Source organism: Glycine soja, chromosome 11, assembly GCF_004193775.1.
Source record: "Glycine soja cultivar W05 chromosome 11, ASM419377v2, whole genome shotgun sequence".
Lineage (NCBI taxonomy): Eukaryota > Viridiplantae > Streptophyta > Magnoliopsida > Fabales > Fabaceae > Glycine > Glycine soja.
The window spans coordinates 42232763-42256931 of NC_041012.1; the positions used below are offsets into that span (position 1 = coordinate 42232763).

Consider the following 24169-nt stretch of genomic DNA (forward strand, 5'->3'; position numbering starts at 1 on the left):
TATTTTGTCTGTTCATCGTACAAGGTAATATATATATATATATATATAATTAAAATTTAATATATTTAAATAAATAAATTATTAATCATTTTTTTAGAAAACTATTAAAATCTAATTTTAAAAAATGTAAGATAAAATAAGGTGCATTAAAAGATTTAGACGGTTAAGAATATTAAACATTAATATACAAAAAAAAAATCGAGGTACTTTAAAATAGTTGAGAATTTTTACTATTTGAAGGAGTAATATATGAAATATAAGTATTTTCAAAAACCAGAATAGAGAAGAAATGCAATATTGAGAGTGTTAAAGGACGGTGGGAGGAGTGAGACATAACTCTCCAAATTAATTATTCATTTATTCTAATTTACAATATAAAAAGTATATATATTTACTTACAAAAAACTTATTTCATTTACTCACAAATTATCTTATAAGTAATACTTATTCAAAAAGGATAATTTCTTTTTAATCAATAATGTAAAAATCTCTGTATAAAAAATAATGTAAAAATCTTTACTGTTTTTTAAGGTAGACTTCATATGCTTAAAGAAAGACTTTTTCATAACAAAAAAAAATTCGAACATAAAAAATATTTTTATTTTATTTTTGTATCCAACCTAAAAATAACTAATTTTAATAGGAAAAAACTTAGATACAATACCATAATATAATATTATTGATGTTGTTCTCCAATCAAATATAAAAAAAAAATCATTAAATATTATTTTTTAAAAATTATATAAATTTCATCTAATGGACATTTTTCTGCATTCCTTTTAAAAGTGAAAATATCTTTTACATCTTCACCTTTTATTTAAAACTTAGATGAAAAACTAGTAGCATGATGATTATTTTTTAAAAATATATATGCTATGTTATGGATTTTAAGACTAACTTATTAGTTTGCTAAAAAAATTTATGCTATAAGTTTCTTTTTTAAAAAATAAATTATAAGTTAGAAGTTAGAAGTTAAAAAATAAAAAACTTATAAATGAGTCCATAATAATATTATTATTTTAGGGTGAGTTTTCTTTCCTTAAAATAGTTTTTATTAAATAAATAATAATCTTTTCGCTTGAGAAAATGGTTTGATTCGTTTTGGTTCTCGTAGTGTCTGCAGTGTGCACTTCTCTTGCATAGGGAGGGAAAGAGCGAAGACTAGAGAAGAAAGAGAAGCTTCTGCTGCATCACTATGGCGTTGGCGCTGCTTCTTCCTGTTCTTCTTCTTCTTCCCACTTCGCTTTCTGTTTCTGCTCAAACTCAACCAAACTACCACTACGCCTCCCAAATCAGCCAAATCAACCTCAAAATCGCTCACTTAGGTAACCACTCTCCTCTCAATACTTCATCTTATGTGCGGTGCGCTTATATTTGCTTCTTTTTTGTATATCGATTTCCATTTTATGTTTGAGAACTTTTTTTTGTTCTTTTGCGTTTCATTCGGTGGAATAATTTGAATGCAGAATCGGTTCTTGAAGAAAGTAACACAAGATTAAAGGAAAGGGATGCGCACCTGGAAGAGTGTGAGAGGCGAATGAATGAATTATCGGAAAAAATTCACCATCTGCATTCTACTCTCTCTGCAATGAAGGTTTTTCTTCCACTCTAGTCTCTACAATGAAAATAAAAATAAAGCATAGTGCATTTTCTTATTCATAGATAGTAGATCTTTTGCTAGACCTTATTATTCACTTAATTTGACCTTCTTGACCCAGTATATGTGACCAAGGCAAGTTGCAATTAGTTCTTTATTCAGATGGATGGCATGCCTTCTTAATTTATTTTTTTAATATTTGAGAACCATGTGTTATTCTTCTTGCAGGCTGATTCATTGCATTCTGAGAGACAGTATACAGCTCTGGAGGAAGAGGTATTTGTTCCCCAACCATGGTTCCTGGAGCTATGTTACTTTGTTCCCTCCCCAGTCCCCTGTTACTTCTCTTGATTGTTCGTGTAAAAGTGGATAATTTACAGCTTTTTTGTTTTCTGGATTTTATTGAAAGTTCAACTGATTTGAGAAATAGGATTGGAAATGCTTAGGTACAACTTCTTTGGCATACCTTGAGAAGGAACAACTTTGATCTTCATATTTTGGAATCTAAAGCACAAGATGCTGAAGAGAAACTGGAAGAGCTTACCTCAAGAGTTGAAAAGGTTTGTGTATTGTCTATGCTATCATTTATTATTATTTATGTTGTTTATTCTGTTTTATTTTATTTCATATATGATTTTTCCTGTTTAACACCTGGTTTTAGTGGTTAATATGGTCCGATCATTGGAGACTTCTTCCTTATGCATATTAAAGAATTGAATGATTTCCCAACAGTTTGTAAGTATTCATTATATTTTATCCATTATAATTACTGAATCCCATATTCAAAGACACTCTTGTGCATACACTAAGAACTGTACACTGAGGATGCCTGGAAAGAGCCTTAAGTATTGAGAGCAACTGCAGACATTATATATAGGAAGTCTTTCTTTTTTCTCTTTTTCTGAAATACTTTAACTATTTCATGTTGTATACTGTTAATTCTCTATTCTTTGAGTAGGAATTCTCAGGCTCAAGAGTAACCAAAAGAGAAAACAGTTGCTTGTGTGTAAATTAACTATATGATATAGTGTAAATAGAGTTTTTTAACTTGACCTTTTCTAGTGAACTACCAGGTAGCAAGCTCGTTAGTGGGTGTAAAGGCCCAACACAATGAGTCAGGGATTTGGATGATGTACACTCTAGGAATAGGAGGCAACTAAGAAATCTTGCTAGTTGCTATCAGTTAGGCAGTTAAAAGACTCAGTTAGTTACAAGAGGCTGGGCAGTTAAATAGGGGACTCACTGTACTTGGATTCATTCTCTGATAATTGAATAACAGAACCATCTTTGGTTGTACAGGGAAACCCTTGGGGAGACTCTCCCTTTTTTGCAAAACTCTCTCTTATTTCTATCAGTTCTCCACTCTCTTTCTGCAATAGCTTTTCATATCCAACCCTAACAGTGTGGCACTGGTGGGCATGGCACATCAAATGGAAGGCATAAGTATCCATGTGGCAAGAAAGTCAGTTTAGGAATACATATAAATCCATTCTAATGCAAAGTATAATATGTTGTAGCTCACAGAGATTTCAGCTTATATAAATGCCCATTATGAATTTGCTTGCTTCATATGCAATTTATTTTCCAACACATTAATGAGGCTTGGTTGAGATAGATTATAAATCCTTGCATTAGTTGATGCTATTCATCTTTTCCATTCCAGATGGGTGACATTGTGAATGAACAGTGGATTCAAGTTCAGCATCTTGAGCAGGCTCTTCACATTACCAAAGTATATAAATTTTATTTTCTAGTTTATATATTTTTGGAAACCTTAACATGATTACATCTTTCTGTTCATGTTTCATGTGTTTTTTGAGCTTCTCATTTATTTTCTATTTGCCCACTTGCGTGTGTATGTGCAAAGATGAGGACTTTAAAGGCTCAAAGGCTAACAAGTGTAACAAGATGCACATTCATGAAGGTAAATTTAAGTGTTTTGAATAACTAGTTTGAGTGATTCAAACAAATTTGTTAATGTAAAGATAATTAATACTTAATCCAGTTTGCAGTTGAACTAAGTACACTCATCCGGTGTGACATTTCTGATTTAAATATGTGAGAAATTGCTAAAGCTTCCTAACAGTGAGTAGAGTTATATATTCCATTAGTCATAATTTCTAATCTCTCTTTCTGTATCATTTTTTGTTCCATAGTTTATCAACGTCCTTCTTGATGATCTTCGGGCACTTCATTCATATGTATTTGGTGAAAGGACTATAGTCAGTTCACTCATCTCACAGACTTTGGATCAGTTGAAGAGATGCTCTTCATTGACCAAAAAATATCACCATCAGGTCTGCTTGAAATATATAAGTTTAGTTAATATTTTATAGATATTTCAAATTTGTTAAAGAAAATGGTTCTTTTTCATTTATGAGAATGTGAAGTACATTCTCTGTACAAATTTGATATTTTATTTGAAGTTTTGTGATATCACATGGTTTCTCATACTACTATTCCAGCACTGTGCATTCTGAATTTCTAATTTTTGAACTTCTATTGTTTTGGGGGATAAAGTGAGGCCTGCTGAGTTTTGTTTTGTTTGATATTTTAAGGCTTTCCACTTTCTAGAAATTCAATATCTAAGCAGCTGCAAAAATTTTAACATGTGTGATGTCTGTAGCTTCAAGGTTTTATCAAAGATCTGATGGAGAGAAATGAATTGACTGCGTCTATTGCAAATGATGAATTAGTCTTCTTCCTGGTATGCTTAAAGCTTTCAGTTTACTTTATCTAGTATAAAACTTTTAGAAGAATAAATTCTAGGATTTTAGAAGTTCTTTATAATGTGTCATTCTTTGACCAAAGTTACATGTTTTCAGGCTTCTGCTCTAATCACCTTTCCATTAATGAGTGCCTGGATGTTGCTCTCTTCATAATGACCTGGCAGGCAAGTTTGTTTTTTTTTTTTTTAAACTGAACAGAAAATTGTCCCCGTACTTCTTTCTACAGCTACAAACTGCTGACAACTTTCTTCGAACATTTCTGCTTCAAGAATGTTTCTCAGTGATGGTGGACTACTGTAGTTTTGATCTTGTATCAGTGTATGGTTGCAAGTAGCCGAGAATACTGAGCATTTTATATAACTATTTTGCCTGTACATATCCATCTGGATAGTAAATCCCTGTGTTTCGAAATACATTGAGTAGGGAAAGAATCTTGTCAAATCAACAAATGATGCAAGAGTTACAATTAGTAGCTTCAATTTAGACATGGAAAATTACATCCCAGATGTGAATCAGATATTCAATATCTTTTTAGTTCGTATAATCTGAGTATTTGTTTTTAGTCTCCATAAAATTATTTCGGTCGTTTTAGTTCTTTAATTTTTTGTATTTTGTTAACAAATGAAGTGATAAATGGAGTGTTATCTCACTGCGCTAGTTGTTGTTCACATAAGCATAAATTTCAAGCATTGTTATTATGTCATGCTTAATTATTATTTTTTATATAATTTATCAAGATTTTTTTTTTACAATGAAGACAATGAGAATGAAACTTAAATCTTCATATTTATCCCAACTCAACTATTAGACCGACTCTAATGGATTGATAATATGTCAAGTTTAATTCATCACACAATTATTACTCTTTGGATAAATGAACTCTTATTTTTGTTTCCAACCATAACTCATGTCATCATATTAATTAAGCATGATGGCAAAGTTAGAATTTTTACTTAGCACTTGTCTGGATCAACGTTCAAAATACACGTTAATTTGCAAATTAACGTAAAAAAAACATAAATAAACCCTAATATTAACACGAATTTAAATAATCATAAAGTAAACACACACTAAGGTCGGCTTAGTGGTGGAAAGTTAGAGACTTAGAGTAGAATGCATGATGAGATCATATATTTTAATATTAGTGTGATCATTGTAAAAAAAAAAAAATGCACTTATATTTTTTTTCGTGGAATAACTTGGTGCTTTGTTAAGGAAATAAAAGGACTTACAGTCTCTTTTTTTTGGTCTAGAGAATAATATTACGTTGTTTACGTGTGTTGCTAAGGTCGGGCGGGGACAATAACGGAACTAAACTCTTTACTTTGGCCTTATCTGTGGAATCATAATACCTTATCTGATCCTTGTTTGAGCCATGGAAGAAACATCGTGGGAACAGAGGGTGCAAGCCTTAACCCACATCCTAACAAGCCCCACAACCACCCCATCCCTCCACTCTCAATTCTTCATCGCCACTCAAATCCCCTGCTATCTCAACTGGGACTACCCTCCATTCCTCTGTTCTTCCAACCCTCAGCTTCTCAAAACATGGCTACGCTCATTCTTCCTCAAAAGGGTATTGGGAAACGCACCTCCTCAAACCTCTTGGAGATCCAAGTGCCCCTTCCACCAACCCCCACCACTGATTCTCACAGAGGGAGTCGAAGAAGCGCAGTGGGAACCCCAACAAAGAAGGGCTTATGTTAGGAAAAGAATGGCTAGGAAACTTCGCAGAAATGTTAACCCTTTTTTACCAGTTCTATTACCCAATCTTTTGTTGTTGTCCTTTATGTTTTGGAACCCGCTTGACTCTCAAGATTGACGCACACCCCTTTCATCCTAGTATCATTTTTTTCTCTCTTTCTGTCACATCCTTTTCTCTTGTCTTTCTTAATTATGAGTAAATTCGACATGCAACTAGCTATTGTTGTTCCTCGGTGTTAGATTGGATCCTAGGCAGGAACAAACCAAAATGCCTGACTAATAGTGTGTGTAGATTAGACAAACAAAGCAAACTTGTAATAAATAAGGTGACAAAGGAAATGTTGTTGCTTAAATTGTTGTATGAATAATCCATTTTTTATTTTCTCTCTACTGCTTAAATTGTTGTACCAATTATTTACAAGCAAATGACAACCAACACCTTCATATTTGCCATAATGGAGCAACAAATACAAGCTCCAAGTGAAAGCCTTTTTTTTTGCCGTCAATAAGTGCTGTGAATAAGGCAGAAAAAGTCAAAGTCTTTGAAATGGAACGTGTTTCTCTCTTGGACTAATTGATCAATCATCTTCTATAATGGAACGTGTTTCACTTCGTCAACTTTCACTCTTTTTTCATTTTTTTTATTTTCCTCTGGAAACTGGAAAGGCCATAAAGTATTGTTCCGCCAATTACGCAATTAATTTCAGGACCATCTAACACGGAAGAAAGAATAAAATAATCCAAGAAAACAAAAGGGTTAGTGTAAGAAAAGATAAGTTAATCAGTAATGTTCGATGCAATTTACAAATAACTGCAGTTCTTAAAAATACCAATGAAAATTGTATTCTTGAGCGCATGTTGAAAATATAGTATCAGAACTGACTATTTTTTAGTTTATTATCTTTTAAACTTGGATAGAATTTCATTTATTGACCATAACACAACTCATTTTGTTAATTTTTGCACTTTGATAGAATTATTAGTTGAAAATATACTGTCAGAACTTACTTTTTTTCTCTGGTTATCCACCTGAATTAAAATACATTTAAAAATATGCTTTGGAAAATATTTATCATCTTCTAAACAGATATTTCAAACAACTTTGCTCAATGCCTCAATCAAACCAGTTTTCTTTCTAATTATGGTACAGGATTTAACCGTCTAACCATTTTACTCTTTTTGAGGGGGGATTCAGACTAGTCCAGTAACAGAATTTTAATTTTTAACACTTTTCCTTTATAAAATTAAAATCCATGAATGATTGTAGGTGCACCCTCTTCCACCCTTTGTTGGGTAATCTAATAACCAAATAAAAAATAAATCTTGAGCAGAGAAAGGCACAGATCTCAGATCTGGACACAAATGCTACACGGAAACCTGTTTGCCATAAATTTCTCAATGTCAGATTGTTTATTCCACTCTTTCTTTGCGTGTACCTGCTTATGATGGTTCTCCTAATTGCTTTTACACAGTTTATCGAACTGTTTGCAAGAAATGCAATATCTGAAAATAATAAAATTGTCAGAAATACACACACAAAAAAAAACTGATTTGGATTTTATTTTCGTCTGTTGAGACTTCCACCTAATACATGCAACATCTTGGCAACCTATTCAAGACTTTTTTTTCTTGTCTGTGCTTAATGCAACCAATTCAGTTACATGTAGATTCCACCTTGCCCCCTCCTTCATTACATATACCTACATCAAGAAAATTTAGTAACATCACCATCCCTAATAATTTCATGAGTGACCCCAAAGTAGTTGGTATGTATGACAACAATTGCACCCTTAAAAATGTACAAGAGCAGATTAGTAAATCAACAAACCTAACCAAAAACGAGATTTATAAAAAAAAAAAACAAAAAGAGGCTAAATTCTACTCCACCACACCTTACACCTGACACAGTCACAAAGTGTCCTGTTACCCCTGTATCTTACCAACACCATGAACTTGGATTTGCATAATGATCCGGAGTAGTATAATGCAAAAGTATGCTTATTTAGGTTAAGGAACACATTTTGTTTTGTCACAGTTTGAAGTAATAATAACATCCTTGAAAGTGAATTTCACCTTTATTTCATTTATCAAAAGAGTCTTCATTACTGATATTAAGCGAAATCATTAATTTTAAGAGTTTGTCTTAGTAATTTACTCAAATTTAAAATTGCGAAAACCAAAAGAGATATAAGTCTAATTCAGTTACAGACCCGACACTGACTTTGAGTATGCACTTCCCCAAAGGAAGATTGAATAAGAAACCCTTGCTCGAGGACCCTCACTCTCAAGGTAGACAAAGCATGGAAGGCACATACTGTGTGCACCAAATGCTATTGTTTTCGTGTCCCACCAACTCCTCAATCCACGCATAATTACTCGGCTAGGCCTTTCCTTCCCTCCTTCTTGTTTTCATTCTTCCTTTGTCCCCTTATCTTCTTCCAAGCTTCAACTTTTTTAGAACATTATCAATATCATATGCCCCGTTATATAAGTCTTTCATTAATTTTACAACTGAGTTTTATTTTTGGACTATATCTTAATCAATCACCGTATTTTTTTCGGTGGGAATACCATGATCGATGGAGTTATGATATATGATGACTATGCGTCCAAAAATACTAAAATGTGAAAGCTAATTTTGGCGTCTATTTACCGTTAATCAATATGTCAGGTCTACCACGCGCAACCATTTATTTTATTTAATTACGACTTGGAGAGGAGGGCCTCAAAGAATAAATATCTACACGTAATAATAAGTTGAGTCTTTAAGAATGAGATGTATTATAGATGGATAAACATAAAATTATGTAACTACTAATTAAAAATATGAAAATATTACATTTTAATAATTTTATAATCCATTATATAATCTTTTATCACAATTCTAACGATTGATACTTCTAGTTTTATATGGGCGAGCCAAATTCATATTTGTACATAATATATTACTAAAATACAATGATTTAGAACCGAGATCTTTATTCGAGTGGATAGAGTTTGATTGCATCATTTTTTTGACAATTGATAGCACCATCAATACCACTTTAGTGTGTTTATGGACCGCTCTAGATATGAATGTAAATCAAACATAGAACCTTCTTAAGGCTGGAATCCAACGGGAATGAAAACTACCACCTACGAATGCAATGGTTGCGTCATAATCTATGGTACAACTACTAGCCAATAAAGAGTTAGCTTGCAATAAAAGAAATATCAAAGACGCTAATTAAATGGTAAGCTCCCTTAGGGCGAGGCTAAGAGAAAGCTTTGAATCCAACTAATGACTAGACTTTTGCACTTACAGTGATGCTGCTTTCCTTAACGATACAAGCAGAGTCCTCGGTCCTCACATTATTACATAATATGACTAAAAATAAAAATGGAAATAAGAAGGACTCATTTTAGTTTGAAGACGACTATTAACACATTATTTAATTCTTAACATGTCTTAGTTAAAAATTTATTAAATAAATCATACTCGTAGTAAAATTTATATTTTTTTTTATTTTTAAGAAATTTTAATTAATATTTATTAGATAGTTTTAATGCCTGTTTGAATTACCATGATTCACATCTGTGCAAATTATCACCTCAAAATGCACCTAAAACAACTACTAGTAGTTACTTCATGACACACATCACATATGGATGGGATCCAATTACATGGTTAATCAGCTAAAGTTTCTTTCTGAGGGACCACAACCATTCAACTTCGTCCCATTTACACCTAATAAGTGGGAAAATTTTGAAGGGAGAGAGAAAAAGAAAGGTTTAAGAACCTCTATATAAAGATAGTTAGGCAAGCACAACTTCTCATCAGTATAGACCACCTTCCCTCTCTTCTGTTACCAATGGCTCCCTCATCAAACTACATTTCTTTCCTTTTCCTCACCACCCTTTTGTTTGCTCTTCAAATCAGTGCAAGAGACAGCCAGTTCTTCAGCAAAGTCACCCATTTTGACAAAAACAGTGTCAAAGAGACAGAACTTCCCAACAAAGAAGCACCAGAAGTGAACAAGCCAGAGCAACAACCACCTTTCATTCCGGAGACTGAAAACAGCTATGGCCTATATGGTCATCATGATGAGTATAACCAAGTCCCTTCCACCACCACCAACCCCACTTCTTACCACCCCTACAAGACCGAGTTTGAGAACTCCAACAACAAGTATTACAACAATGATGCCTATAACACAAGGTTCTCCGAAACCGGTTACAACAACAACAAGGATTCTTATGAGGGTAACCAATATGAGTTAAGTGACACAAAGTACACAGAAGAAGAATACAACAACAACAACAACAACAAGTATCACAACTCCTATCAGAACAACAACCAGAAGTACTACAACAACGATGCTGCCAATGGCATATACTCCTACAACAACAACAACAATTACAATGCTAACAATAACAGGTACAATACTTACAACAACAACAATGCCGTTAACGGGTACAATGGTGAGAGGCAAGGAATGAGTGACACAAGGTTTTTGGAGGGTGGAAAATACTTTCATGACGTTGCCGCCGAGAAGTACAATCCAACAAACTATGGTGACTCATCAAGGGAAGTGAACACTAACAACTGGTACAACAACAGAGGTGGCAACTACAACGGGAACCAGAACCAGCAGGAGTTTGAAGATGAACATGAGAACTTCGAGCCATGAGCTTGGATCATTGGCAAAGTAAAGAGTTCACTATACTTTTGAGTATCCACTATGGGTGTTTAATGTTTTTATTGTGTTTTAGATTCAAGAAAACACAAAGTTAAAGGATATGTTAACTATGAAGGGCTTTTATTTTATTTTTTACTTAGTAGTACTTCTATTAAGTCTTGCTTCCGGATTGCGTTGTCTCTGTCATGATCTGGAAATACCTCTACGAGAGCATGAGTAATTTTTGCTTAACTAATAAGTTGTATAATATTGTGAAGTAAGCTTGTTTCTTGCTCTCATTTTTATTTTTCTTTTGTTCCCTTTTTGGTAAGTTATATATTTTTTGTTCGTTATTTTTTTATTTTTTTTTTTGTCTTTCAAAGCAGCACAATACGAGGGTAGACTAGAAAAGTGGCTGGCACACAGACAAACAGAAATAACAAGATAATAGTTTTAAAAATCCCATTTTTCCTTACCTACTCCATCTACCCTGAAATTCAGATAGATACCATTTTTAATTTGAACATTGTATACTGAAGTTGAGTGGTGCACTCCCTTTCTCTGTTCAAGTTGGTTCATTCATTGAAGGACTTCCCCTTTTTAATTTTTTAAAATTTGCCAGTTTAGTTTTAACAGCTGAATTTGTTAAAAATACAAATCTCCGGTCACTCAACACTGCAATTTGGTGTTTTACTATCTAGTTATATGCAAATAAGGAAGATCAAGATTTGATCATATTCATAGAAAGAAAGTACATAATATGTCCCACTAAATTGAGATAATCTTGTGGCTTACTTGTAGGGGGACTGACGCAAATTACTTGTAGGTGGAAAATTTGTTTCAACTACTATATTATTGATTGATGAATGTTTAATTAGTGTGGCAAGAAACAAATGTGAACAGCTATGTCTACCTAGCGGAATAATTAGTCACTACGGCTGTATTGCCTGTTACATGTCTTTATCTGCTGCCACATAAATTGAACTGTACTGGGCAACCATTTGACAAAATAATTTAGAAACAAAACTTTCCTTACAGATGAGGATACATTAAAGCACATGTTATGAACTTATGACGTTGAAACAAATCAACTGGCCAATAGTTTCCCCGCGAATTACGGTGCGGAAAACACATCGATTTTTTTAACAAAAAAAAAAAAAACTGTTTATTTGCATAAGTCATAACTGTAGGCTTGATGCCACTGAATTCAAGAGGTCACCATTATTTTGAACATAGAAGTGGGAAGTTATTGACATTTTCACATAAGTCACACATCTTCTTTATTTATAAAATAATCTTATAATAATACACTAATTAGTAATTTAAAAATCGTTTAAGGTTAATTTAATATTTACATATAATTCATAATCATGTACTGTTTTGTGATACTACGTTATGTTTTCAATGTAACTGTGTAATAGTAGTACTCGTGTAGCTTGTAGAAAACCTAAGTTTATAAATTTGTTTCGATAAAATATATTTTTTATCACTAAAAATATCTCGAAATTTGATTTTAGTTTCTATAAAAAAAACTTAATATGTATTTTAGGTTGTATATTTACTATAAGTTACATGGTTTTAGACTTTAATCAGTGACTGAAAACATATGTTTCAGTTAAATTATATATTAACAAAAAAAATATAATTTAAAGCCTAAAATTGATTTTTGAGATGTTCTAAGAAACCAAATATACAGTTGACCCAAAAAATTTCCATAAAAAAAGTATGGAAATTCCCTAATACGATGGAAAAGTACATTTTATGGAATCCAAAGTCTTGAGGTAGGCAGCTTGTAATTAATTAAATAATCAGAATAGAGCATCTTATTGGCAATGAATTTAACCCAAATAACAAAATAACCATTTCAATTCAGATTAGAGAAGATCAAAAGAGAGAGTGGGGTGTTGAAATTGAAAGTGTTAGGTTTCATATGAATTGACCGGTAACCTAAAACACCTAACTCCTCCTGTGGTCAAAATCTGAGACACTTGAGGGTTACTAAAATGGCCTGGAATGGTAATATACACTGGACAATTATAGACGGGTAAATTTATGAGTATGGAGACCCATTTCATGATTTGGGTAGAGTAATCTGGAAATTCATCAATGGTACCATCGAATGACGTAGAGGAAAATGTTTCTCCCACATACTTGTTCTCCCTGGCATAATCAAATTTGCGTATGGCCATACCAGAGTTCATTAATATTCACCAAAAAATATAAATATCAGAGTTCATTAACTTCTTGCTCATTACAGAAAAGAAAAAACAGCCCAAAAAAAAAACTATAGAAATCATTATATATTAAAAAGTAGTAAATATTGTGTTTGTCATAGAAGCAATTTTTTTTCCTGCCTAAATAAAGGGCATTTCAGATTCTTTTAATGTATATGTCTGAGCATGTAACATATTTATACATGTATCTATTTTATTTCTTAAACCAAACTTTTCTAGAACATATATTTACATAGAGGAATTTTTTTACCAGAACGTACAAATCAGAAGCAAAAGCATATCTCCCTCCAAGATCATCAATTTTGATGATTTCAGCCTTATTTAAGCAAAAGCATCATGAGTGCGGTTTTGTTGAAAGGATAACTTACAATCTTTAGACCTTACTTGATATGAGGATGGCCACTTACGGCACCCACCATCATACTCTCACACAGGAAACATTGAGACTCTACGTTCAGACATTCCAACAAGGTGTACATACATATAAAAGGAAGAGGAGGAACAAGACCTGGATTTTATGTTATGGACTTTATCTTGTATATATCTACAGAATTGTTTCACTGTTTTTGTAATTTGTATGGTTTCATGTTCTGTTATGTTATACTTATTTTGTAATCTTTCATTCTCACGTCACCTATTTTATATTATTTCATGTTATGTTAAACTTATTCCGTACAATTATATTCACTTCTCTTATTTTGACTTATTTAAGTAAGCCAATTATCACTTTACTCATATTAATAATGGTATTGATACATGTTAACATAAGTGCTGATATTGGTAATTGATGAAAGGGATGATTGATATATAGGTTTATCGGTGAAAGGGGTGTTTGAAATTCCTTAACTAAACGGAAACAACTTTAAGTTGTATACTCACCATTACAAAAATTGAGGGAATCTAATTCATTTAGTTGAATAAGGTCATGAGTTATTGTACATCGTATGATATTGTCTTCAAATCTTACCATAAAAAAAATACTGACCATTACATAAACGTGTTTTTGTTAATAGTATTTTTGAAAGAAAAAATAAAAAAAGTTCAGGGGATCAAGTTAGTAAAAATGAGTGTGAGAATAGTAAGCCCACTGCCCAACTGATACAACCTTGACAATTGATCGTTTGGCACCAAGTCGATCCATATATGACCGATTTAAAAAATTGGCCGGTATTGCTACAATACTAGTACAGTAGTACTTACGTAGTTACGTTGCACCAAGTCCCTCTTATAATTATTATCATGTGTATTGTGGTACTTCTGCTACCTACTTCTAATAATATTTTTTTATTAAATTAAAAACATCAATATTTCTGAAAAAAAATATCGATATTACACATATTACACACAAATCATGACTATAGTAATGAAAAAGTTATTAGAATTAAGAGTGACAACATATAAGACAAGACGAATATGAATAATAGTTACCCATTATTTACCCCATTACCCGCATGCTAACCCCCATTAAGCATATATCCACATGTTATATGTGAACATTTAAAAAAACAAAAAATTAATAAAAATATTTTTATTATAATTTTTATTTATTCTAATATTATATTTTAAAAACTAATTTTGATATGTTCAACAAAAATTATTCTACACAATTAAAAATATCTATGGATAAGTCTTGAAAAATAAAAAATGAAATCAATAAATAAAAAATTTATTTTGTGATCTCCAAACAAAATTATCTAAAAATTACTCTATAGACTCAACTAAAAATTACTTCATATACCAAAGAAAATCTAACTTAATTAATTGAACAAAGTAAGTGAAGTGGTAAATCTTCTAATTATGTTCAATTCCAACGAACAAAACCTAACATACTCCCTCTATCTATTCTCAAATACTATAAGAAAAAAAAATATCAGACTAATTAATTAAGAAAATTAGTTATCATAATTAATTACATCAATATAGTTATTGAAAATAACATATCAATTAAATAAAAAATATTTTAGATATGATAATATTAAATAAGATCAAATTACTTAAAATTTTATTATATTTGAGATAATAAAAAAATTTATATTTGAAATCAGAAATAATATAATAAAATATAAGTTCAAATTAAATTATAGTGTTACATTCAGAAAGAAAAAACAAACAAACAAACTGTACCGTGTCGTACCAAACAGTATCCATAGTAAACAAAATTCAGTTACGTGTAACTTGAACAAAGATTTCACTTGCGTGTTGCAATAAGCAACCGCTGATTATAACAGCGAAGTAATTTGCTGCCACTTAAGCGCTTTTTCACCAATCAATGGCGACAGAAAATGTTTAAAAAATCCATCACTTTTACTAATTAAGCCAAACATCGCATAATAGATCAGATATATCTTCCCAACCGTTTTGATGTCTCCTTCTCCACCAAACTCAAAAGCTAAATGCCCCATAAAGGAATAACACCTCTTCACTTCTCTTGTATCACTTATCAATTACTACTACACTCCTTTTCTTTTTCTCAAGTGTTATACGTAAGAAATTTTGAATATGGCACTAAATTAAAGCCTTATTCCAATTATATGTTGCTCTATCTGTTATTAATTTATCATTATCTTTCTTATTCTTTATTGCTATGTTAATTCTTTGCTTTGATTTTACTTATCAAAATTTGAATTCTTAGGGTAAAAATTAAAGGGTTGTATTATAATATTATTCATCTAATACCTTTTGTGGTGTTATTTTTTTCTTCGTTTCTTTCTATTAGATAAATCCTCTCATGGTACATTTCTTTCTATTAGATAAATCCTCTCATGGTACATTTCTTTCTCTCTCTTGTGTATTTTATTTTACTTATTGCACAAACAAATTATATGCATACAGTTTCTCAAAACAAAAGGCTTAGCTCAAGTTATGTTCTGCAGGTCCAGTGGGACCAGATTCTTAAATGTCTGATGTTTAAGGAAGAATACTAGTTAGGAGACACGTAAATTCACCATTGGTTTCCTCAAAACATTTTTTTTTTTTACTTTGCTCTCAGTTTTCTCTGTGATCACCATTTTCCCATAAACTTCTCAGGGGAGGGCAGAGACACCATGCTTGCAGAGGTACTAATTTTGTGCTTTCCTTGTATTTTTTTGCACTAATAAGAACAAAGGTTTTCTCATTTCTCACATTGTGCCTTCTTTCTCCATTTTCTTCTGGCATTCAGTATCTCTTGTCCCCATCTACTACCTTTTCAGCTTGTTTATCAGTTGGTTCACTGTTTTGTCAGTGAAAGATCAAGACATCTTTTGGGGTCTGTTTAATGTAATTTGATCCACAGATGTCAATATGTTTGGACTGTTAAGTGTTTAAACTGGAATGAAACTGAACCTTTTTTCTGGCTCTGGTTTTGCTCTCTATGGATGCTTAGTCTATATCCTGCAGTAGATAAGAATCAGTTCCTAAGGCACAGATTTTATTTTGTTCTATCTTGTTAGATTATTACAATTCTTGATTGTCAGGTTTTATGAAATGTGAATTGAATTCCTGCTATTTTGTTAGTTTGTTGTTGGTTCTAGGATTTGAAATGTTTTGTGAATAGTTTTCTGAAAAGTAATCTTGCATGTCATCCAAGTATGCAAAGTTTGTATTTTCCAAATGGATTGATATGAAGAAAAGATAACCTGTCTACCAAGGTGCATGGCATTTGAATTTTCCAGATGGACTGACATAAAGTAAAGACCCTATTAGTGTCTTTGGTTAGCACCATAATGTTAGTAGTTGCTGAATCGGTAGTCACTTGAACTAACGTTTCATTAAAACCATCAAAGTTTGTTGTCCTAACATAATTGTTGGAATGTAACTTGAACCGATACATCAGTCCTAATTATATCAACATGTTCTCTTTTTTAATGTAGTACCGAAAACGGGGTGAAAAAATACTGGTCCCCTAATTGGATGTTAATAATTTTAGTAGCTAAAGAGTTATAGCCATGAGAGAGGCATATCAAATTGTTCATGTCATGATTAGATGGTGTAGGTGCAGTTTCATCGAAATGTCTGTCTCAATGGAAAAAATTATCTGTACAACCATCCATCTTATTTTGAGTTACTAATCTTTATATTTTATATTGATAAGTATAAGTCCGAGTGAGTTGCAAATGAAGTGGGCCAAATCTAAAAGCAGGAGGGAACAAAATAAGAAACAGTTTAAGATGTACAACACGAGTTAATAATAATATATTTGAAAATATCTGAAAAATGAGCCCATATAGACCACAATCGTAATATTGCATTTTTAAGCATACGCTGAACACCAATCATTTGCTAATTTTGCCGACAGTTCACTCTCCATCACTTTTTTTCCCAACTTTATATCCCTTATTATTTCCGGGATATTTTTCTTTTACATTTCTGAGTGGAAAATTAGCCTCAGTTAGGCATCATGGTGATAAGTAGAAAAACTAATGTATGAATAAGAAACAAACAACTAAATTTGCAATAATTATCCTTGTAAAGTTGTAAAAAAAAAATGCTTGAAGCTTTAGTTGTGATTTGTGAGGATTCTTTAAATAAGTATAGAAACGAGGATTACTGGATTAGTATCCGATAGAATTTACTGAGATGGAACCTACCTTCCCAGTTGATCAGAATGAGTTGTCTGAACCTTGGAATCTAAAGACACAAATATCTTGCTGACTTTACCCCTGTATGTGATTCTTTTGATGGATATACTTCATTATTAGAAAAGCTTATGATGGACTTTAGGAAAATAATATTAAGACTGTCCACTTCTGCTAGGAAAGAGTTGCATTGTCATATCAACTAGATTCATATAGCGAAGAATAGATACTTCTACCACGAGGAGGATATCATAGTAGAACTCCAACAATGTAAGAAAGTGAGACAGTTTCTCTTGACACTTAACCCTTACCAAAAAGTGGCAGCAATGGTACCTTCCGTATTGCACTACTTTTTTTTTAGCTTGCTATCTATTGAATAGAAACATCACTGTAATTTCTCCAATTCAGTACAGCTTCCTTTCCCCCTTATCTTTTCTTAGATCGATTGTCATTTTTTTTCTTTTCATAATTAGGAGAAACCTACACCATACAAATCATATTTACAGAGGCTTTGTTTCACATTTTCAAGTTTTTGGGTTTACATTCCCTGCCCATTTAGTTATTCTTTCAATTAAGAGAATGTGAAAACCATAATCTTTAGTGAGATCAACTTGATCCATGTTCAGGAATTGAAATCATACAGTATGATGAAATTAAGTGCATATAACATAATAGGTGTTATGTACTGATAATATCTATTGTATGATTTTAAACGTTCCAATAGAGGAGATCAGGAGATATCATTTTATTCATCATAAATTTAATTTTCACATAGTACTTTTGAAAATTCTTGTAATTAAGGCATTGATGGTTTTTTGACATGCATATCTTTTTTACTGAAATTATGTAACCTTTCATTTGCACTTATTTAAACACGATGAAAGTATCTAGTATTGCTAATTTCTCTGTCATCTCTTCTCAGAATGATGACATGCCTATTGGTTGGCCATTTGGGCTTGGCTTCTTGAACATGATGAGACTTAGAGTTGGGGAATCCCTCCCAGCAGCTTCAATGGCCCCTTACCAATTGCACGTGCCATCCACCAGTTTCTCTTCATTTTCATCCTCTAACCTTGATACTGAGGTGTTCTATTCTTATTCCTTTCTCACAGTTGGTTTGATATAATGCTTTTACTCATTGTCATTGAAGAAATATCACTTTGGAACATTAATAATGTCCAACTGTCCAAGGCAAGTGTGTACAAATGAAACTAATGACAGCTTAATTTCTAGTCCTTAGGACTTGAGAGCTTCCCCGTTATTGGTGGAAAGGAATCTTGTGACACCCACATGTAGCTGGCATTTATTTTCCCATTTTCCCAAAGATGAGAATAAGCTCTCTTGTGGTCAATATTATTGACCAAATTTTTAGAATTTAAAATAAATTCAAGGCTAATCTCAAAAAATAAGAAAAAAAATAATCATATATGCCTAGTGTCATAATTTCCTGGAGCATTGAATTTCTTCTCCTTTTTTTTCCAACATTAATACTAGCAATTCCTATAATAATTGAATTAAACCTTGTGATTACTCTTCTTATGTTGCAACAAGCAGTCAACAGCATCGTTCTTCCAAGACAACAGTGTATCCCTTGCACAGCTAATTGGAATTAGACCAGGTGACAGAGGACGCTTGTACTTCCCAAACTCACTGAGGTTTGAAGAAAGGAAGAAGAAATTAGCGAAGAGTTCCGGTTCTGATGGCTCTAAAGTACAAGGAATGGATATGTCTCGAGTCATTTGCATACCCTTGCTAAAGATTAGAAAGTGTAAGAAGAGTTCAAGGAACTAGAACATCATTGTTCCATTTGAGAATACCAATTATTCACTAATGATTTCGAGTTATTTCAGCCAGTTTTTCTTACACGACCCGTTTTAAGTTTCCCCAAGTTTGTTGTATCTTTGTTTTACTACATACTATGGAAATATAATAAAAAAAGGTTACTTGTATTTTCATACTAGAATCCAAGTTTAATTGCTTTTTTTCTGTTTTACCTTTTGACTATAGTTCATTTTACTAATATTTTCACTTGCGGTACAACCATTTAAATTTTGGGTTAGTTGGAAAATCACACAAACCCAAGCAAACCATCCTTATAAATTCTGGTGTCTTAAAGTTCAAAACAAGAGCAAGACATGATAAAGCATAATTTGGAGCATTGCTAAAAGCGTATTCGGGGGGATCCAAATTTGTAGGGCCTGGAATCTGACAGATACGGGTACATATAGATGTGAATATTAGTCATATCAGCACTGAAGTCAAAAAATGGAAGCTGGATGCCATATGAGAAAGTACGTGCATGACCCACTTAGGTGTAGATACATTAACTACAATCTCAACGCACGTCACCGCACCAGTCGCTATTGCCCTTTCTACTTTCTATAACAATATCATTGGAATTTTCCCCTCGGATTTAAAGTGAAATCGTAAGAGTTAAATTAATAATAGACACATTTATATTTTTTTCACTTTATTACAGAACTTAAATAATACTGAGGATAATACATATTTTATCGAAAACTTTACTTTAAATGTTATTTTTTCTTATAATAAACAATTTACTTTATTGATGGGTGAAGTAATTAAAGAGGTTGTTGCTTCCTGCACTCTTTTTAGCTTCTGGGTTGGCCAATCCGGAATCAAAAATTACATTCCGGAATGGTTACACCTTCTACATTTCAGATGGTCAAATCCAGTAGGTGAAAAAAACATTTCAGAAAGGTGCAGGATGCAAATTTTGGGATGCATGAAGCAATAGCCCAATGAAGAAGCACTTGATGTTACTAGGCCCAAGGAAGTCCAATGTAGCAGCAATCCAAAAAGAGAATCCAAGCCCATCGCGCTTGAGCGAAAGTAGGAACAAAGCAAAAAAAAAATGCAAAACCCCAGAACCGGAAGGCAAAACCCCTTGGTGTTGATTCTTGACGATGTCCGCCGCCAGGTGTTTGCTGCGCTCCGCCGTCTCCCGAGCTGCCGGTGCGGCAAATCTGGCTGCCGGAGCTAGAACGAAGCCTGCACGATCTCCGTTTCGGCTCCCAAAGCAAACCTCAATCTCCAATCGCGTTTTCAGGTAACGCTGTTCCTCTTTCTCTCTATCTCTATCGCATTTTCTCAAACATTTTATTTATTTGGCGGAATATATATAGGTTACCGGTGGAAGCGAGTTTCTGCGTGGAATCGATGCTTCCTTATCACAGTGCTACTGCTTCTGCATTGCTGAATTCGATGCTCTCTGTGTCTCGCCACTCCTACGGTTGGACCCCTGAAGGTATTCCCTCCCTTTTCTCTTTACTTCCATTTTCTGAAATGAGACATGATTCATACAAGAGCTAATTGTTATGAAATGCCAACATTGGATTCTGTAATGAAATGAAATGAATTGTTATTCTACCTGATTGTCTGCAAACACCATTTTACTTGGGTCTGTGAGTTCTAATTTCTAATTGTGATTTCTTCTTCTTTATTTATGGATGGGTTTTGTCTAGAATATAATGGGTGAATGATTTTTCTTTATATCATTTTGATTTCCATAATGGATTATTTGAAAATTGAATTTTGCTACCCTATGAAAGTCTCGCTTAGTACTTTCATTGCTGTTCAATTGATAGTGCAACATTGACTTCACTTCTTTCTCTGTTTTTTTGTGTTACACACAAATAGGGTGTAAACTTTTTTTACTAGATAAAAAAATGTTTTCTTATATTTTTCTGCTTACGCATTCCAGATGGGTAGGGAAGGTTTGTGTCAAATGAAAGTGGTGGGTGCTTATGGCCAACTATTTTTGCTGTTCAAACATTTCAGTTTTTTTTTGTTTTTTGGGTTAGGTTCTCTCTCTTGCTCTCACAATGAAAGGATGTATATTTTTTCCTCTTTGTAGGGCAAGAGAAGACTAGATGAAGACCAAGCATCAAAGATGGTGTCACATGGATTTGTTTCAAATTTTGGGTTTTGAAGCTTTGAGAACTTGACTTCCGTAGATTAGGAAGAGCATAAAATTTCTAAATTGAATGTAAAATGAGATACTGAAAACCATATCTCATGAAAACTAATGTGGGGCTATGGTGCAATTCAATGGTATTTCTTAGTAGTTCCCCAATTACATTAATTTATCTGCTATAGCTTCTCATAACAAAGAACTTTCACTATGAGTTAATGAGCAATGCTCCTCTCTATCTCATTCTCCTTCTCTTAAAAAAAGTATTATGGATTGTCTTAGTTAGTGCATCCCATTTTCTTAAATTTGTAGACCTCTATTAATTAACATTCACTTAGAGATAATCACATGAAGATCATACTGATTGATTGTATTCACTCAGATTGTAATGATGATGTATGACAGAGGGTTCGAGCAAGGTTTTATGTAGATGCGCTTAAAAAAAGGTGGTCAAGTAATTTTTTTCTTTTGGGATTTTTTTTAGTTGTTAGTGTATGCCTTAATGTCAAACAAGTATTTGCTGAAAGTAAATGAATGACCCTAAATTGGTAACAATTAGTTTGGACTTTATAATTTCATTTTGATATTAATTTCTAGATACTATTTGTATTTATACTGTATGTATGGTAGTGGGAATGTTCATATGAAATTTAATGTCATCCATAACCACACTTATATCGAACTATCACACTCATTGATAATACATATAATTTGAAATGAACCTCCATGCAGAATGTAACAGTTACTTATTTAGTTTATTACTGCAGTAGAAAAAACATTATTATGATGTTGCAGTGTTCTATGTCAAACTTAAGATTCAAATTGTTTGCAAAATGTCACTTAAAAATTGTAGTTCTTGTTGACTTGGATGCTGTTAATAATCTCAGGGTGATGCTGAATGCCACAATTTCTGGTCTGTAAGCTCGTGATTTGGAATTTATTAAACTTAACACGTCTGTGTAAAATGGGCAATTTGTTGAGATCGCGTACTTTTAAATATACTGCCGCTACAAAGTTTTTTATACATTTAGACTGTCTTTGCAACTTTTTATTTTGACATGGCTGTTTTCTTGTTTAGGGTCGTGATCATTTGCTCTTTGGCTTTTAGGCTTGAGGAGTAGCCATGTAATGTTTCGTCATTTCCATTTTGCCTTGCTTTCCCTGACCTCGATGGATTTATGTTTTGTATCTAAATGATTTACATTTTAACATTTACTATTGTACATTAGTATGATAGTGTATTGATTTGAATTTTCTCAAGTTATTGTCTTCTTGAATTCTAGATGGATGATTGCTGTTTGTGGGTGCGGTGCATCTGCACATACTTTGTATGGATTTCAGTTTACATTTTTAGGACTGCTTAGAGATTTTTCTCCTTCGTTGAATATGAAACCTCGAAGACATATAAATTGTACATGCATCCAGAGCGGGTACCATGCTTAGGTATGATGATGACTCTTTTAGTACATTATTGTAACATTTCATTACTTGCGATTTACAATGATTTACTTCACCCTGTTCTTGGAAATGGTTTACTTACTCCAAGTGTTAGTAAACATTGCCCTTATTTTCTCTGTTACACGAGCATGTTTTAGACTAATGTCGGTAATACTCCAGTGAGCACAATCAATTAAGACGTCAACCGTTTAATTTGGATGGAGATGAGATGAGGAGCCATGTTGCAATTGGCTCTCATTTTCAGTAACTTGTCTGAGTGGATTTTTCTTTTGACGGAGTAGAATTATGCTCGCGAACGAAATGCAACACATAAGATCATGCTAAATATACTTATTAGCAAATGAGCAATGAAATTAGAAAACATAAAAATGGCCTGGGGAGCCTATTAATGTTTTTCTACCTTGCTATACCGTCTTACGCAGCATCCATAAAAAATTGCAAACAAATGACTGAGGCATCACATGTCACGCATCTAATAATTTTCACCAGATAATCGGTATGATAGAAGTCACAATTTATGGCATTCTTATATATTCTTAGCAATTTACCCATATTATGGACAGTCTTTTGGCAGCTTTGTATTTTATTCAATTTATAAGTTTAATGGATCCTAAATAAGATATATGAAACAATACACCAAGTAATCCGAATCATTAATTTAAAAAGATCCAATAAAAATAAATGAATAGTTTTAATTAAAACAAGAGAAGAAGAAAAAAAGATAAAATGGCAATTTTATGTTGTTACCGTCATTACTCATCCTTTCACCCCTTGACCTCAACCACGGAAATGCAATTATATTGTGTCAAATTTCCACTATCATTACACCTTTTCCTCTCATCCTTTCTGGCTTGCCTCGCAAATTCTGCTTGTGGTGGCACCATGGCCTCGTGGAAGGTGTGCGTGGAGGATGGTTGTGGTGGTCAGAAAAGATAACCTTGGATTCTGATAACTCCTTGGCCAATTGTTTAGGGACATTAAAAAGGGAAAGATGAATTTCCATAAATTAATAAACAATATAAAGTTAAAATTAGAGGTTGAATTGATGTACCATTTTTTTATGTTTGGTGCATATTAGAGACATTTTTGTACTTTAGGTTGACATGGAGAATAAATAAGCTTTGAAATTTTAGGTTGATATAGAAAAGTGATTTATCCATTTTAGTACTACAAACAATGAACAGTACACCTTTTTTTATTTTGCCAAATTAGAAGAAAATTCAAGGCACAAGTGACTAAACGAGACGCAATGAATCTGCAGCATGCAAATGTGATACCTTAAAAAATGGGGTATGTATA

The 24169-nt window shown here is 32.7% G+C and overlaps 5 protein-coding genes and 1 long non-coding RNA gene across 13 annotated transcripts; 5 read left to right on the forward strand and 1 right to left on the reverse strand.

Annotated features, from left to right (window-relative positions):
* The first annotated feature begins 1079 nt into the window (after positions 1 to 1079).
* LOC114376546 (chromosome partition protein Smc) lies at positions 1080 to 4895 on the forward strand. 2 transcript variants are annotated; one of them, XM_028334714.1, is made up of 10 exons: positions 1080 to 1325; positions 1467 to 1594; positions 1826 to 1873; positions 2044 to 2157; positions 3261 to 3329; positions 3465 to 3521; positions 3754 to 3894; positions 4224 to 4304; positions 4423 to 4490; positions 4596 to 4895. In XM_028334714.1, exons 1-9 carry the CDS (start codon positions 1196 to 1198, stop codon positions 4477 to 4479), a joined length of 825 nt encoding a protein of 274 aa, XP_028190515.1. In that variant the 5' UTR covers positions 1080 to 1195; the 3' UTR covers positions 4480 to 4490; positions 4596 to 4895. The 2 variants fall into 2 exon arrangements, with proteins under 2 accessions (XP_028190515.1, XP_028190514.1); XM_028334713.1 differs by having other exon boundaries at positions 4423 to 4891.
* A 711-nt stretch (positions 4896 to 5606) lies between these two features.
* LOC114376547 lies at positions 5607 to 6420 on the forward strand. Its single transcript, XM_028334715.1, has one exon. It carries the CDS (start codon positions 5702 to 5704, stop codon positions 6146 to 6148), a length of 447 nt encoding a protein of 148 aa, XP_028190516.1. The 5' UTR covers positions 5607 to 5701; the 3' UTR covers positions 6149 to 6420.
* Positions 6421 to 7243: 823 nt separating this feature from the next.
* On the reverse strand, positions 7244 to 8611 carry LOC114376548. The gene is made up of 2 exons (XR_003658990.1): positions 8241 to 8611; positions 7244 to 7730 (listed from the first exon to the last, which is right to left on the reverse strand). It is a non-coding gene; the product is annotated as an uncharacterized LOC114376548 (long non-coding RNA).
* A 1220-nt stretch (positions 8612 to 9831) lies between these two features.
* LOC114376220 (protein E6-like) lies at positions 9832 to 10993 on the forward strand. The gene has a single exon (XM_028334214.1). The coding sequence runs from the start codon at positions 9882 to 9884 to the stop codon at positions 10698 to 10700; it is 819 nt and encodes a 272-aa protein (XP_028190015.1). The 5' UTR covers positions 9832 to 9881; the 3' UTR covers positions 10701 to 10993.
* Positions 10994 to 15334: 4341 nt separating this feature from the next.
* LOC114374938 lies at positions 15335 to 19438 on the forward strand. Of its 3 annotated transcripts, none has more exons than XM_028332664.1 (4): positions 15335 to 15405; positions 15912 to 15978; positions 18401 to 18562; positions 19033 to 19438. In XM_028332664.1, the coding sequence occupies exons 2-4, from the start codon at positions 15967 to 15969 to the stop codon at positions 19267 to 19269; spliced, it is 411 nt and encodes a 136-aa protein (XP_028188465.1). In that variant the 5' UTR covers positions 15335 to 15405; positions 15912 to 15966; the 3' UTR covers positions 19270 to 19438. The 3 variants fall into 3 exon arrangements, with proteins under 3 accessions (XP_028188465.1, XP_028188466.1, XP_028188467.1); XM_028332665.1 differs by lacking the exon at positions 15335 to 15405 and adding an exon at positions 15639 to 15857 and having other exon boundaries at positions 15950 to 15978; XM_028332666.1 differs by lacking the exons at positions 15335 to 15405; positions 15912 to 15978 and adding an exon at positions 17384 to 17807.
* Positions 19439 to 20315: 877 nt separating this feature from the next.
* On the forward strand, positions 20316 to 22932 carry LOC114376614 (protein NUCLEAR FUSION DEFECTIVE 6, chloroplastic/mitochondrial-like). 5 transcript variants are annotated; one of them, XM_028334803.1, is made up of 4 exons: positions 20316 to 20548; positions 20625 to 20746; positions 21795 to 21858; positions 22491 to 22878. In XM_028334803.1, exons 1-3 carry the CDS (start codon positions 20406 to 20408, stop codon positions 21812 to 21814), a joined length of 285 nt encoding a protein of 94 aa, XP_028190604.1. In that variant the 5' UTR covers positions 20316 to 20405; the 3' UTR covers positions 21815 to 21858; positions 22491 to 22878. The 5 variants fall into 5 exon arrangements, with proteins under 5 accessions (XP_028190604.1, XP_028190606.1, XP_028190607.1 ...); XM_028334805.1 differs by lacking the exon at positions 21795 to 21858 and having other exon boundaries at positions 20317 to 20548; positions 22696 to 22932; XM_028334806.1 differs by lacking the exons at positions 21795 to 21858; positions 22491 to 22878 and adding an exon at positions 22300 to 22484 and having other exon boundaries at positions 20318 to 20548.
* Positions 22933 to 24169: the final 1237 nt, after the last annotated feature.